The sequence below is a fragment of the Cetorhinus maximus genome, chromosome 30 (genome assembly GCF_964194155.1).
Source record: "Cetorhinus maximus chromosome 30, sCetMax3.hap1.1, whole genome shotgun sequence".
In the NCBI taxonomy this organism is placed as follows: Eukaryota; Metazoa; Chordata; class Chondrichthyes; order Lamniformes; family Cetorhinidae; genus Cetorhinus; species Cetorhinus maximus.
Window position 1 is genome coordinate 23,617,511 of NC_135908.1, and position 13,264 is coordinate 23,630,774.

At 47.2% G+C, this 13,264-nt stretch overlaps 1 protein-coding gene across 1 annotated transcript; it reads right to left on the reverse strand.

The window, feature by feature from the left end:
- Nucleotides 1-1,938: 1,938 nt before the first annotated feature.
- Nucleotides 1,939-6,825, reverse strand: LOC144669948 (maestro heat-like repeat-containing protein family member 1). The gene has a single exon (XM_078532231.1). The coding sequence runs from the start codon at nt 6,823-6,825 to the stop codon at nt 1,939-1,941; it is 4,887 nt and encodes a 1,628-aa protein (XP_078388357.1).
- Between the last annotated feature and the right edge of the window lie 6,439 nt (nt 6,826-13,264).

Here is a 13,264-nt window from a genome sequence, read left to right on the forward strand (position 1 = left end):
AAAGACCTTAAACTATGAGCAATAAAAGTAGTAAATACTTACCCGACCTTACCCACTACTTACCAGTCATTCCTCTCCTTGTAGCCTCTACTGCTGCAGCAGGGCAAGACCACTCTCTGTAGATTTAAGAAGTTGGATAGCAAAGAAAAAATGCAAAGAGCACCTCTTCCCCTCTGCACTGTATTCCCACTGTGCACCAAATTGCCAATACCCACAGTCACTCTGGCTGTGTCTTACTCAGGATGAGCTCTCTCCCCTGGTCATGTGCAAGCTTCATCAATGACCTTCCTTCTATCAGGACATCATAAGCAGGGATGTTCGCTGATGGCTGCACAATGTTCAGCACCATTCGCGACTCCTCAGATACTGAAGCAGCCCATGTCCAAATGCAACAAGATCTGGACAATATCCAGATTTCACTGACAAGTGGCAAGTAACATTCACACCGCACAGGTGTCAGGTAATGATCATCTCCAACAAGGGAGAATCCAACCATTGCCCCTTGATGTTCAATAGCATTACCATCGCTAAATCCCCCACTATCAACATCATGGAGGTTGCCATTGTCCAGAAACTGAAGTGGCCATATAAGTACTGTGGCTACAAAAGTAGGTCAGAGGCTAGGAATCCTGCAGCAAGCCTGTTCACCATCTACGAGGCACAAGTCAGGAGTGTGATGGAATGCTCCCCCTTGCCTGGATGAGTGCAGCTCCAACAACACTCTAGAAGCTTGAAACCATCCAGGATAAAACAGTCTGCTTGATTGGCACCCAACCACATTCGCTCCCTCCACCACCAACACACAGTAAGGGTCAGTATGTGCCATCTACAAGATGCGCTGCAGGGATTCACCAAGCCTCCTTTGACAGCACCTTCCAAACCCATGACAGCTACCACCTAGAAGGATGAGGGCATCAGACACATGGGAACACCACCATATGGAAGTTTCCCTCCAAGCCACTCACCATCCTGACTTGGAATTATATCGGCCGTTCCTTCACTGTCGCTGGGTCAAAATCCTGGAACTCCCAACCTAACGGCACTGTGGATGTTTAGACACCACATGGACTGCAGCGGTTCAAGAAAGCAACTCACCAGCACCTTCTCAAGGGCAATTGGGGATGGGCAATAAATGCTGGCCCAGCCAGCGATGCCCGCATCTCGTAAATGAATAAAAAATGCTCTTAATTGCCACATAATTGGGCAGTTGAGGGCCTCAATAGGCCCAAGGGTGTGTGAGTTGGCTGTCTTACCTGCCCGCTGTAGGGGGATAGCTGGGGGGTGGGCAAGAAGGCAGTGGGCTTAGCCAGCCATTCTATCTAATTCCTCCCCACCCACCCCCGGCCTCAAAGATGCCCAGCACGGAGGCTGTAAAAATTCCCCAGCGAATTGTGATGATCTGGAGAGGGAGTTTCAGAAGCAGTTTCAATGGTAACTTTTAAATACTTGAAGAGGAAAAATCTGCAGGGTGATGTGGGAAGGGTCGGGGAGTGGGACTATCCGATAGCCCTTTCAAAGGAGTGCGCAAGGTAAAAGCAGTGATGGATTGGGTCCGAAATTCAGGGGGCAAAGTGTCTTTGGGAGCTATACTGAAAAAGGTGTTGTGATGGAAAGTAGGGGAAGGATCAGTAGTGAAACTAAATGACCAATAAAAATAAAAGAAACAACCACAAATAGTTTTTAAAAGGCAGGGATTAAAACATAAATTTATAATTTAATCTAAAAATATTAATTTTAAAATAAATTCAGATCGTTTTTTTGCTAAGTGATCTTGTAGCTTGTCACTTGAGGTGTCCTTTCTCGAGGCAAGTGGTTCTGAAGCACACAGCTTTCCATTTGGGACACTAACTTGTCTATAGAACAGCCCAAGCTGTTTCCATGGTGATCATTTTTTCCTCTCGGTGATCTTCAATACCACACCTCACAGTGCCTGGGTCCTTAGTACATGTAGAGGTACCGTGTTGCCATGGCTGCTTTGAGTCGGACACTTTTCACTGGATCAGATAGCAGATTATTGATCTCTTCACAAATGGGATCTGAGGAAAACAACGTGGAATAATCTGGTGCTGTGTTGTACATGAGAAAACCCATCAACGTGACAGCATTTCCTCTTATCCTAGGTTGTACATTCCTGAAGAAGGCACCACAGCTCGTTATATAGAAAGTGACCCTGTCAGGCAAGTCTCTGCTAATGTGTTTGGAGATGTTGCTCAAATATTTCTCATAATCCAGTGTTGTGTCCTCCAGTGAGAGCTCTTGAAGCTTTTTACAAAGGCTTTCTGACCCCATGATTGGACTCATCAAACTCAGCACTGACTTGCAGACATCTCTCACACCAGTGCAGTTGTCATTGAGATGCAGCAACAAGCTGATCAAGCTCGAATAACTGTATTCCATTAACACGGAGTTCAGCTGAGTTTGGCCAAACCTGATTATTTTCCCAAGGACTTTAAATGCTGAAATTCTCAGTTGGTCCTGTGTCTGCTCAAAAAGAGGCTCGATTGTGAGTGCTACATCGATCAGAACGGACTCAGCAAAATCTTCGGGCAGCTGATTTAGGATCTTTGATGTAGTTGACATTGCCTCGACCGCTATAAGATTATTAGAATTCGAGTGCTTGTGTATCACCGCAATCATTGCAAGCAACAATTTGGTTGAGTATTTTTCTATCTTTTGAGAAGCTCCAACTGCAACATTTCCCAAGCCTCGGACAGCGAGCACCCGGACAGTGGGAGAAGTGTCCATCAAACATCGAAGCAGGCTTCCAACAAGAGTGTCTGTCAGGGACAACTCCAACACCACTGCGTTATTTAAAAGCTCAGCAAAGAAAGCAGCCACAGTGATTCTCTGTCCCTCGTGGACATTCGCAAGGAGGGGAATGAGTTGCTCTACAATGCTGATAAGGTGGGGTACGGCACATGTGGCCATTGCATTGGCCAGCAGCATGACCCCCTCATGATTCTTCTCTGGACTCTTGATCAGGTCCCAACCTCCCTTTTTTATCATGTTTGAACCCTCCCTCTTTCCATTTGTCAGGAGAGCTTGCAGTATCTCGACAGTGTAATTACAAACATCGGTGTTACCAGGTTCTTCAGGCTGGTTGACCTGGACAATGGAGCTGAAATAAATCAGAATTGTACTGAACACTTGGGCGTATAGAACGTTTACCACTCTGTCTGATTCAGGACTGCATATCATTGCATGAAGAGCACAGATAACAGCTAAGGACTGTTGTGTTGTTGATGTTGTCATCTTGTGGACAAGGCTTTGCTTCCTGTCATCATACAGTAGTTTTAAATTATCCAGTAGATATTTAACAGAGGTTGTGGCTAGTATATTATCACTCAGTAGGGATTTCCAGATCTCGCCCATGTATGTCTGGAATGGGGTTTGATATTTGAGGAGATAGGGCAAAGTCATCAGCACATTCTGTGAAGCCAGCATTGAGATAGAATGTATCACAGCATGTGTTACCTGCGGCTCTGTAACTGACTGTAACTGGTGGTACAGAACTTTGATTATTCCAGGAATGTCAGTAAAGATACTTCCACATTTCCTTATGAGAACGTTTATGACAATAGAAGCCACACAGGAACCATTTAATTGCTTGTCAGTAAGTCCCTTAGAAATGGTGATGAGCAGGGTGTCTACCTGGTCATGAGCCATGCATTTGGACAGGACTTTACCAATATCAGTGCACACACGATAGAGGGCTTCACTGTTGGTGTCTTTTAGCCCATCTTTGATGCCTTTCAGATGTTCCACTTCCGTATCGCAATGATCTCTAGGAAACCCTTCAAATCGTAACCGTAAATAAAGCAGAAGGTACAAGCATTCAATGGCTGTCTCCCTTACAAAGGGTGATGGGTCTGAACACCGAAGCACTATACGCCCAGTAATAGCTGCCAAGTTATGGGGTGAAGCCTTACCACTAATGTCAGTGGCTTCCAGATAAAATGTCAGTAGATGTAAAGTGGTTTCCAACGATTTTTCTCGTTCATAGTTCTTCCTGGATTCTATCCAACTCGTCATGTTCTCAAATAGAAACTGAAGACCATCAGGTGACAAATCAAACAGTAGAAATTGCTTCAGAAAATTCTCTAGAGATGCCAGTGTCTCGCGGTAAAGCTTCTTCTGTCCATTGAGCGTATTCATGTCTCTGCTTTCATTGACGCTGCTGCTCTCCAACGATGGCAAGCTGAAAACACTGCTCAGACACACTTTCACCAGTTCTGTGTGGTCGTTTAATAAAGGCTCCACTACAATAAGGGATGCAGAAGCATGCAGGGCAGCCTTTCGAATGGAAGTTTTTATCATGTCCCTTGGCTCAGCCTTAATGAAATCTTGCATGTAGGTTACCAGCTCTGCCTTTCTTGCCAATTTGTAACTATGCTGGTCTTCCATGGATAGGATCGCTCTTGCCATAAGGGTTATAGTCTTTATCAGACTTAACTTCATGGTTGAATCCTTGACCTGAACCCTCATTCCCAAAATCTTTATGTTGAAATGGTTAAGAATGTTCTGTAGAATGTCAGTCTCCAATCTGGGTAGAATCAACTCCTTTGGTGAATACCAGATTAAATATCCATAACATAAAATGAGTGTGCTTCTTACTTTCATTATTTCAATGCTACCCTGGTCCTTCATTATCTGGTAGAAGCTTGCAGTCTTCTTAAAAATATTCAGCTTTGAACAATCTTTCAGTATAGTTAAGGTGATATCCAAGTGGGTGTGAGCACAGTGGCCGATTCCAATAGCTATGCCCTCTCTTTCTAAATCTTTATCATGCTGGACAGTGTGCAGCATCTCATGAAGTGTCTTCTTTACCACGTCCTGGTTCTGGGCCAGCTGTAACACTATTCCTAAACACTTAAAGAGAAATCCTTTCTGCTGTGGAGAAAGGTGAGCTCTATAAATATATTTGCTCATCACCTCACTCAGCTGGACAATCCACACTTCATCTTCTATTTCCTCCAGAGTTTTGGCCAAAACGTATAAAAGCTTCTCTTCCCACTGACTCTGAGGCAGATAATTCCCTGGAAGTTCCTGAAGATGGTTAATTAAAATTGGGAGCTGTTTGTCCCACACTTTCACTGCGGCGGGGTGAATGTTAATACCCAGGACTCGCAGTAAAGAGAGAGCAGGAGCACCCCGACCATTCCCTTCACTGGGAGATGAAGACACAGCCAACAGTCGTGTCAGCAATGCCTGACGATTTGGAAGGTTCACATGTTCCTCATAATTCAGAACAAATTCTGTGGCTCCAGCTTTCTGCTTCTTTGTTCCTAGGTACACCAGGGAACTGCAGACTGTAGCTAAGGCGTTAGTGTATCTCACTGGGACAACAAACTCCAGTAGCAATGGCCAGAGAAGGTTGTCAATGTTCAATGTTGTGGTCAGTTTTTTCACCAACCCTTCATACTGCTCCTTTACATCTCTGTCCATAATCATATTGCTGAACTCTTTCCTTTCACTGACGTCCATAACTTTCTTGTGCTCCTCAATGGGCAGTGCACATTGTTCAATTATAAATTCAATCATATCTACTCCTCTCTCCAGCTCTAGATAACCGTGACTGGCCATGGTATACAGCACCTGGGCAAGTATGTCCTTCACTCTGTTACTGTTTGTTGAAATTGGCAATGCCAGGCTATTCAGGATTTGATTCTTCTGACTTTCTAGGCATGTAGGGGCACTGCAGATCAGGTGGTTCATTACAGCCAGCGATCCCAATTGGATTTGCTCATCACTGATTTCCAGCTCCAGTAGAAGGAATTTTATTATCTGGTCAATAAAGGCTGGAGTCAGAAGTTTGAAGCAGCAAAGGATTTTACTTTGTAGCATTTCAGATAATTGGCTGACAGGCTGATCCATTGCAATACAGATCTGTTGATGTAAAGTGGTGACTAGAAGTTCCAGATGGATCACCAGCATTTTACTGTCCCTTTCCATGCTATTATGCAGTATACCACACAGACCCTTAGTGATGGAAAGATCGCTCGATGTTTTTTGATACATGGATAGAACGGTTGGAATTAGTATGGGGAGTTCATTCTCCAGTTTGTCATTGGGGAGCAGGTAGGAGATCTGGCCAATCGCTTCTATTACTGCCATGTTCACCTTGGACTCCTTCATGTTCAACCAGAAGTGGAAAAATATGTCATATGCAGTAGAAAACTCATTGAAGAACAAGTTTTTCCTCACTGGAGGGCGTGGGTCCATCTCTGTGTTGGAGGTGTAAATCAGAATGCTCTTACTAAAAAGGCTGAAGGCATAACAGAACACCCATTTCATTCTCTCGCATGTCTCCACCCGCAGCGTAAAGAGCATCGTTTCCAAAACTGGTTTCAGCAAAGGAACGATATAACACACTTTTTCATAACACAAGCTTGCAAGCGTTAGTATCACATAGAAATTTGCTGGAATTTGTCGTTGGACCATTGACTGCAGCTCAGTGAAGACATCAGTGGGCAAACTACAGCCCAGGGTTAACAGGAGGTTACTTGCAGTTTCCCTGTGTCCATCAGTTATACTTGTTAATTTGGTCATTTCTGTCAAAGCCAAAGAGATGATTTTCTTTGACAGTGGTCGGCCTAAGTATGCAGTGTTGTCCTTCACTATCATCAAGATGCTCTTCAATAAAGTAATACGTTGCAACAATGGCAAACTCTGGTGCTCGGTAAGAAACTTGCGAAGGAACAAGAGCACTCTTTTTCTTTTGGTGTGTCCCAGTTCCTGCAAGGACCCAATCATTCTCAGCCTGACCAGTTCATTGCTATCGGAGCACAAGCACAGAATGGCACGGATCCAAGCTTCTACTTTCATAATCACTACTTTCTATCATTCAGACACTCTCAGAGCAAAGTGGGCACCTTCCTCAGTGTGTGTTTTCTATGTCTATTTTCTCTAACTGCTTGGATTATTTGCAAATCAATAGCATCTTTTAATTGTGTCACCAACCATGGCAGTGGATTTTTGCAAGAATCAATTTTTGTTGCAATCCTAATCTCCTTGATCTTTTTTTTTAAGCAAAACTTCCCAATTCTCTGGAGTAAAGTTCTCCTGTCTTAAAATCTGTTTCCCAAAAGCAGTGATTATCTTTGTGATTATGAGGGGCTCTGGGAAATGAATCAATTCTTTTTGGTCTCCACAATTCCAAAGTATTCAATAAGCTACGTCCCTATTGTAAACCACAAAATCATTTGACTGGTTGATTTTTTTATAAAATCCCTGTTGTCGAATTCTGTGTATCTTCCTCAATTCAATATTTAAACTACTGACGATTTCTTCGTTCTTAAACTACAGAGTAAATTTACCAGTAGATCTTGATTTCCCTATTGATTGACTTCAATGGAAGTAGAATCAGCTGTGAGTGTTTATAGATGGAATCTCTTAATGACAAACATGCTCTTATAGCCCATAGCCAAATATTCAAAGAATTGCCCCAGTTCTGTTGTTCGTCCAAACACAGGCTGACCTCTCCTATGAAGGGAAGCTCTCTTGCTTCAGAAGTTGTTGGTCCCTCATAGCTTCATCCTCACAGGTTCCAATCCTGATGGGTTTGAGTTGCCTAGACGTTTTGAAGAATGTTGTGGATTATTTCGAAAGATTCTGACTGAAGAATGGCTCCCTCACTCTCCTCACGATGACACTCAAAGTTGAACTGCTAGATATCCAGGCTGCCAACCCCTTTATCTGAGAAAGGCCATTGTGCCAATAGTTGGAGCTTTCGTGCAGTCACGAACCTCATTGTGATGTCTTGTGACTCAAAGCTGTCACATGATCTGTCAGGCGATGACCTCACTGCATGCTGAGGATAACCTTTACTTGCCTGGGTCATGCAAGTTGTGGGTTAATTGTTAAATTGTCTTTTAAAGTATTTTTCAACTAACTCAGTGACAGTGAAGGAACGGTGATACACTTCCAAGTCAGGATGGTTGAGGGGCTTGGAAGGGAACCTACAGGTGGTGGTGTTCCCATGTATCTTCTGCCCTGTCCTTCTAGATGGTAGAGGTCATGGGTTTGGAAAGTGCTGTCGAAGGAGACTGTAGTGATACAAGGGGTGATTATATGGTTCTGTTGACCTGGTCAACAACCCAGTTGGATGCAATAACTTTCATCGCCAATAACTGGACTAAAATGTATAGATCCACAATATTCTCATAACCGCGTTGTCCATCTCATTGTATCCACAGAAAATGATTTTGCCTTAAATTGTCTATTTGAATAAAACAATTCTCGATAGACATGGTGTGGGGGGGTGGGGAAAGGAAATGTTTTGTACCTGGCAGAGGCCAATCATCCACACACCACTTAACAAACAAAAAATACAATGGCCTCAAACTCCCTGGAACATTGTGCTAATTATTTTACAAATCGTTGCTTTGGCCTCACTCGGAATACTGCCTCCGATTGTGGGCACCACACTTTAGGATTGACTGCTAAGTCTTGGATAGGTTGCAGAGATTTCCTAGGATGGTAACAAGGATGAGGGATCTAAAGAAACCAGGATTTCTCTCTTTACAGAGCTGAAGGGTAAGGGGAAATTTGGCAGAGATGTTCAAAATTATGAAGGACTTGGATCCAGTAAATACAGAGAAACCATTCCGCCCCCACTCCCAAAAAGCTCAGTAACTGGAGGTCACAAAATTAAGCTGATTCACAAAAAGCGTAAATAATGCCGTGAGACTGCACAGAAAGAATGAAGAACAGAAGTGTAGTTTGAGCTGAAATAATACAGCCCAGGTGGTTGGAAAAAGGGGAGATGGGGAGAATGATTTTATACAGCAGGTTGTTGGGAGTTGAACACGCTGCCTGAAAGAGCGATGGAAGCAGATTCAACAGTAACTTTCACAAAAGGAACTGAATAAATGCCTGAAGAAGAGGAGGTTCCTGGGCTATGGGGAAAGAGCCAGGGAATGGGTCAAATTGGATAATACTTACAAACAGTCAGCAGGTGTGCCATGGGAGTAATGACCTCCTGCTATGCCATAACATTCGATGATTCTAAGGGCAGAGTTTTCTGTTCTGGGGGTTAAGTGCGGTGGTGGGTAGGAGTGGCCGATTGCCACAATGGATCGTCCACTGTTTAGCTCACTATATGCATAAACATGCAGTGCACCGTATCTCGTGGCCAGACGGCCTGGAATTCGTCCACCCCGCTGTTACCTCATTGGCCCTTGTTTCCAGGCACCATATTTAAATGGCCCCTGCACCCTTCACTCTCTGCAGCCCATGGTGACTGATGGTCCTTAGAGGAGACAGCCGCTGTGCACCCATATTCAGCACTGAGGCATTCCTCCAGGACCAGCAGAAGGTCCTTTACCTCCCTGATCAGAGCCAGAGGTCCACCAACTTCAACCATCAGGTCTTGGGAAGAGGTCACCAGTGCCAATGCTCTCCAGAAGAGGACTGCTATCCTGCACAGGAAGAGGATGAAGGGTCACCAGGGTTCATCAAGCTTCACCTCAATCTTACCTCAGTCCCTCATAAGACCATCAGGCTTTTGCAAGGCTACAGTCCGCTGGGATCTCACACACACAGACACACACACACTTCATTACATCCTGCATAAGTCACAACCTCAGCCCCTACACAGGTCCACTCAGCAGACACAGAAGCTTATCACCTGTTTGGATATCCGTCCTGCTCACAGTCTGTCCACTTTGTCTTTATGCTGGACAAAATCGCCCACAACAACAGGGAGAGATCCCAGACCAGAGGGGGCGGATGCCAGAGTTCGGCTCCCTCGCCCCCTATAAAGAGCTGGCTGGTGAGGACTGGGACTCTACCTGCACCACAGGGGAGCTTGGCATCCCCAACAAGCCAGTGAGGTCCCATCCACCAGTCTTCATCCACCTGCTGACACTGAGGGTTGTAGGTGACCATCCAGCCAACCACTAATTATCCCTTCTCTCTGTTACAGCCGCCAGCAAGAAAAGGAGGAGACACATCACCAACCAGCTCATCAGCTCAGCTCCCACAGCACCTCGGACAAGGACCATGGGGACCAATAGGTGTAGAATCGTCACAGCGTCCGCCCAGGGCAGAGACTCACACCCCGGGGGGCCTAGTTTTACTGTAGCCTCAGGGTCACCACCTGGTGAGCACAGCACAGATTCGGGTCCACACCAGGTGGCGGCAGTGACAGCAAATGTCACTGACACACGGAGGACTACCTGAGGCCAGACTCCTGTTGAGTCTGAGTCTGACAATGAGCCTCTGGAATCGGCCCTCAGAGAGATGTTGGAGCTCCAAGGCGGGCAGGGGTACAGCAGACAGGGGTACAGCAGGCAGGGGGACGGCGGGCAGGGGGACGGCGGGCAGGGGTACGGCGGGCGGGGGTACGGCGGGCGGGGGTGTCAGGTTGTCAGCAGATTAGAGCAGAGGATGGGGGAGTCTGTCGCGTTCCATCTGCTCCATTGGCTCCGACATGTCAGCGCATCGAGGCCACCATTGGAAGGGTGGAGTCCACCATGGAGACCTTGGCCCAATAGTTTCTGCCAAATCTGTGCGAGGGCCTGCACACCATCGCTTCAGTTGTGAGAATGTTCTTGCAGTGGCTGGGTCAGAGGGGGAACGGGGCATCTCAATCTCCCTCCAGGAGCTCCTTCTCCTCAAGGAGGGAGTGAGGGAGGGGCCCTTGGACACCCACAGGGATGAGGAGTGTCAGCAGAACACCCAGGGCAATCCACCCAGGGCCCTCCTGAGCTGTCCATCTGCTCCAAGTCCCCTCTGCCCGTTACCCCGTAAACCCCATCTCTTCAGGCCAAGGAGGGTGCATGCCGGAGCCCCCCAGGCCGTAGCCCCCCAGGCCGGAGCCCCCCAGGCCGGAGCCCCCCAGAGAACGCCCACCAAGGTGATCACAGACAACAGGGCCTAGCGGTCAGCAGGCTGCCTGCACCTCTGCTGCGGATGTCAGGGATGCACCAAGACGGAGGGTAAGAAAAATTAAGAAATTTTGACAGGTGTTCCCAATCTCTCTACTATTCACATCTGTAAAAATATTTTGTTTGTGTGAACTTCTCATCCAGGGAATGGCTCTTCTCTCTGATGTGATGTTCTGAGGTTATACAAGTGTAGGAGAGGCTGCCCCTATTCACATATCTCCCACCGTGAGATCCACGTGTCTCGCACTATCTCATTACAGAGCGCCGCCATTCTGTGTACAGCAAGGACATGAGCAAGGCCTCTGGCTCCAGCAAAATGGTGGCTACCCAACGCATACCTGAGACCTGCCTCAGGATCATATCATGCGGCCTCACAGGTACAGGTGCTGCAGTTTGGTTAATTCACCTGATGCTTCTGCACGGAGGAATGGTCAATGTGGTCAGAATAGGTTTCAATGCCGAACTGCATTGGAGTCCATCTCACTTGATGCATCTTTCAATGGCCTCCAGGTGATGGCTGACAGGTTTAAGTGTGGGTAATGTATCCAGAATTATTCAGAGGCCTTATGCGTTCCTGCAGTGTTATGTCATGTCCGCGTATACAGCTAGACATTAGCCCTAGATTAGTCCCCATGTGACCACCTGTATGATGCAAACCTATGGGCCTAGTGAACACAGTGACTCCTGAAATTCCTGCTAGAGAGCAAAGACTATGCCAGGTCAGAGGTGTGAGGCATGACGCCAGGTGTCGGAATATTGCATTGGAGGGTGTCACTCTGGGCCTGAAGTGCGATAGCACGGTTGCCAAATCTCAGAGACAGCTCTCCGATCGGCAAACAGCAATATTATCCACCCAGGAGAAAGCCATCAGTGTGGCAGATTTCAATGTGGACATCTGAGTCTTCTGGAATGGAGGAGAGGGGAATCACTGACAGTGCGCTCTGTGAGGGAGCGGGGAATCACCGACAGTGCGCTCTGTGAGGGAGCGGGGAATCACCGACAGTGCGCTCTGTGAGGGAGCGGGGAATCACCGACGGTGCGCTCTGTGAGGGAGCGGGGAATCACCGACGGTGCGCTCTGTGAGGGAGCGGGGAATCACCGACGGTGCGCTCTGTGAGGGAGCGGGGAATCACCGACGGTGCGCTCTGTGAGGGAGCGGGGAATCACCGACGGTGCGCTCTGTGAGGGAGCGGGGAATCACCGACGGTGCGCTCTGTGAGGGAGCGGGGAATCACCGACGGTGCGCTCTGTGAGGGAGCGGGGAATCACCGACGGTGCGCTCTGTGAGGGAGCGGGGAATCACCGACGGTGCGCTCTGTGAGGGAGCGGGGAATCACCGACGGTGCGCTCTGTGAGGGAGCGGGGAATCACCGACGGTGCGCTCTGTGAGGGAGCGGGGAATCACCGACGGTGCGCTCTGTGAGGGAGCGGGGAATCACCGACGGTGCGCTCTGTGAGGGAGCGGGGAATCACCGACGGTGCGCTCTGTGAGGGAGCGGGGAATCACCGACGGTGCGCTCTGTGAGGGAGCGGGGAATCACTGACTGTGCGTTCTGTGAGGGAGCGGGGAATCACTGACAGTGCGCTCTGTGAGGGAGTGGGGCGTTGCTGTTAGGGGGCCCTGCAAACGATTGGGGAATGACTGACAGCAACTTAGGGATGACTGTCTCTCAGTTCCCATCAACTTCACCATGAGTAATGATGGTGATAGCTGACATTTTCACTCTCATTTCAACTACAACATAAGGGCCAAGTTATTGAACCCGAGAATGTCTGGCACAAAACCTCAAAGATTTCACATAGGCTCTATCTTTCAAGTTTGAGGATACTTTAGACCTAGAATATTATAATTTGACAGCGCTCATCACAACCAGATCAACTCATCTAATCTTTCACCTAGTTTTCTCCTTGTCTATAGCAAATCTCTGCTATCAGAAAGACTTTTACTTCATCCTTTATTGGATGCTCTTTGAGAAATGGTTGATGGTGTTTCCTGCAGTCACATGGAGGGTTTGTACTGAGGAATGAGCTCCTTGGTTTGATTGAACTGGTGCAGCTGGGTTGTGTGAGGTAACCTCACGATCACCAAGTCTTCCCTCTCCCAGTGCAGGCCGGGTAACACTGGGTCATTGGAACAATTCCAGTCCTTGCCTTGAGTGCATAATGCAGGGTGACACGCCCAGTGCTGTACCGAGGGAGTGCCACACTGTTGGACATGCGCTTCTTTCAAATCAGGCATTATGCTGAGGCTACAGCTGCCCTTGTCTGATGTTCTTAGCACATCTTGTTCCAAACATACAATGTTCTGCAACTGAGAAAAGCGAATAATTAACATTTCTGTATTTATGAGCATCCAAATCCTGCAGATATACATA

Excerpts from the sequence above, each read along its gene's own strand:
- LOC144669948 (XM_078532231.1), bottom strand. The coding sequence starts at position 6,825 with ATGAAAGTAGAAGCTTGGATCCGTGCCATTCTGTGCTTGTGCTCCGAT.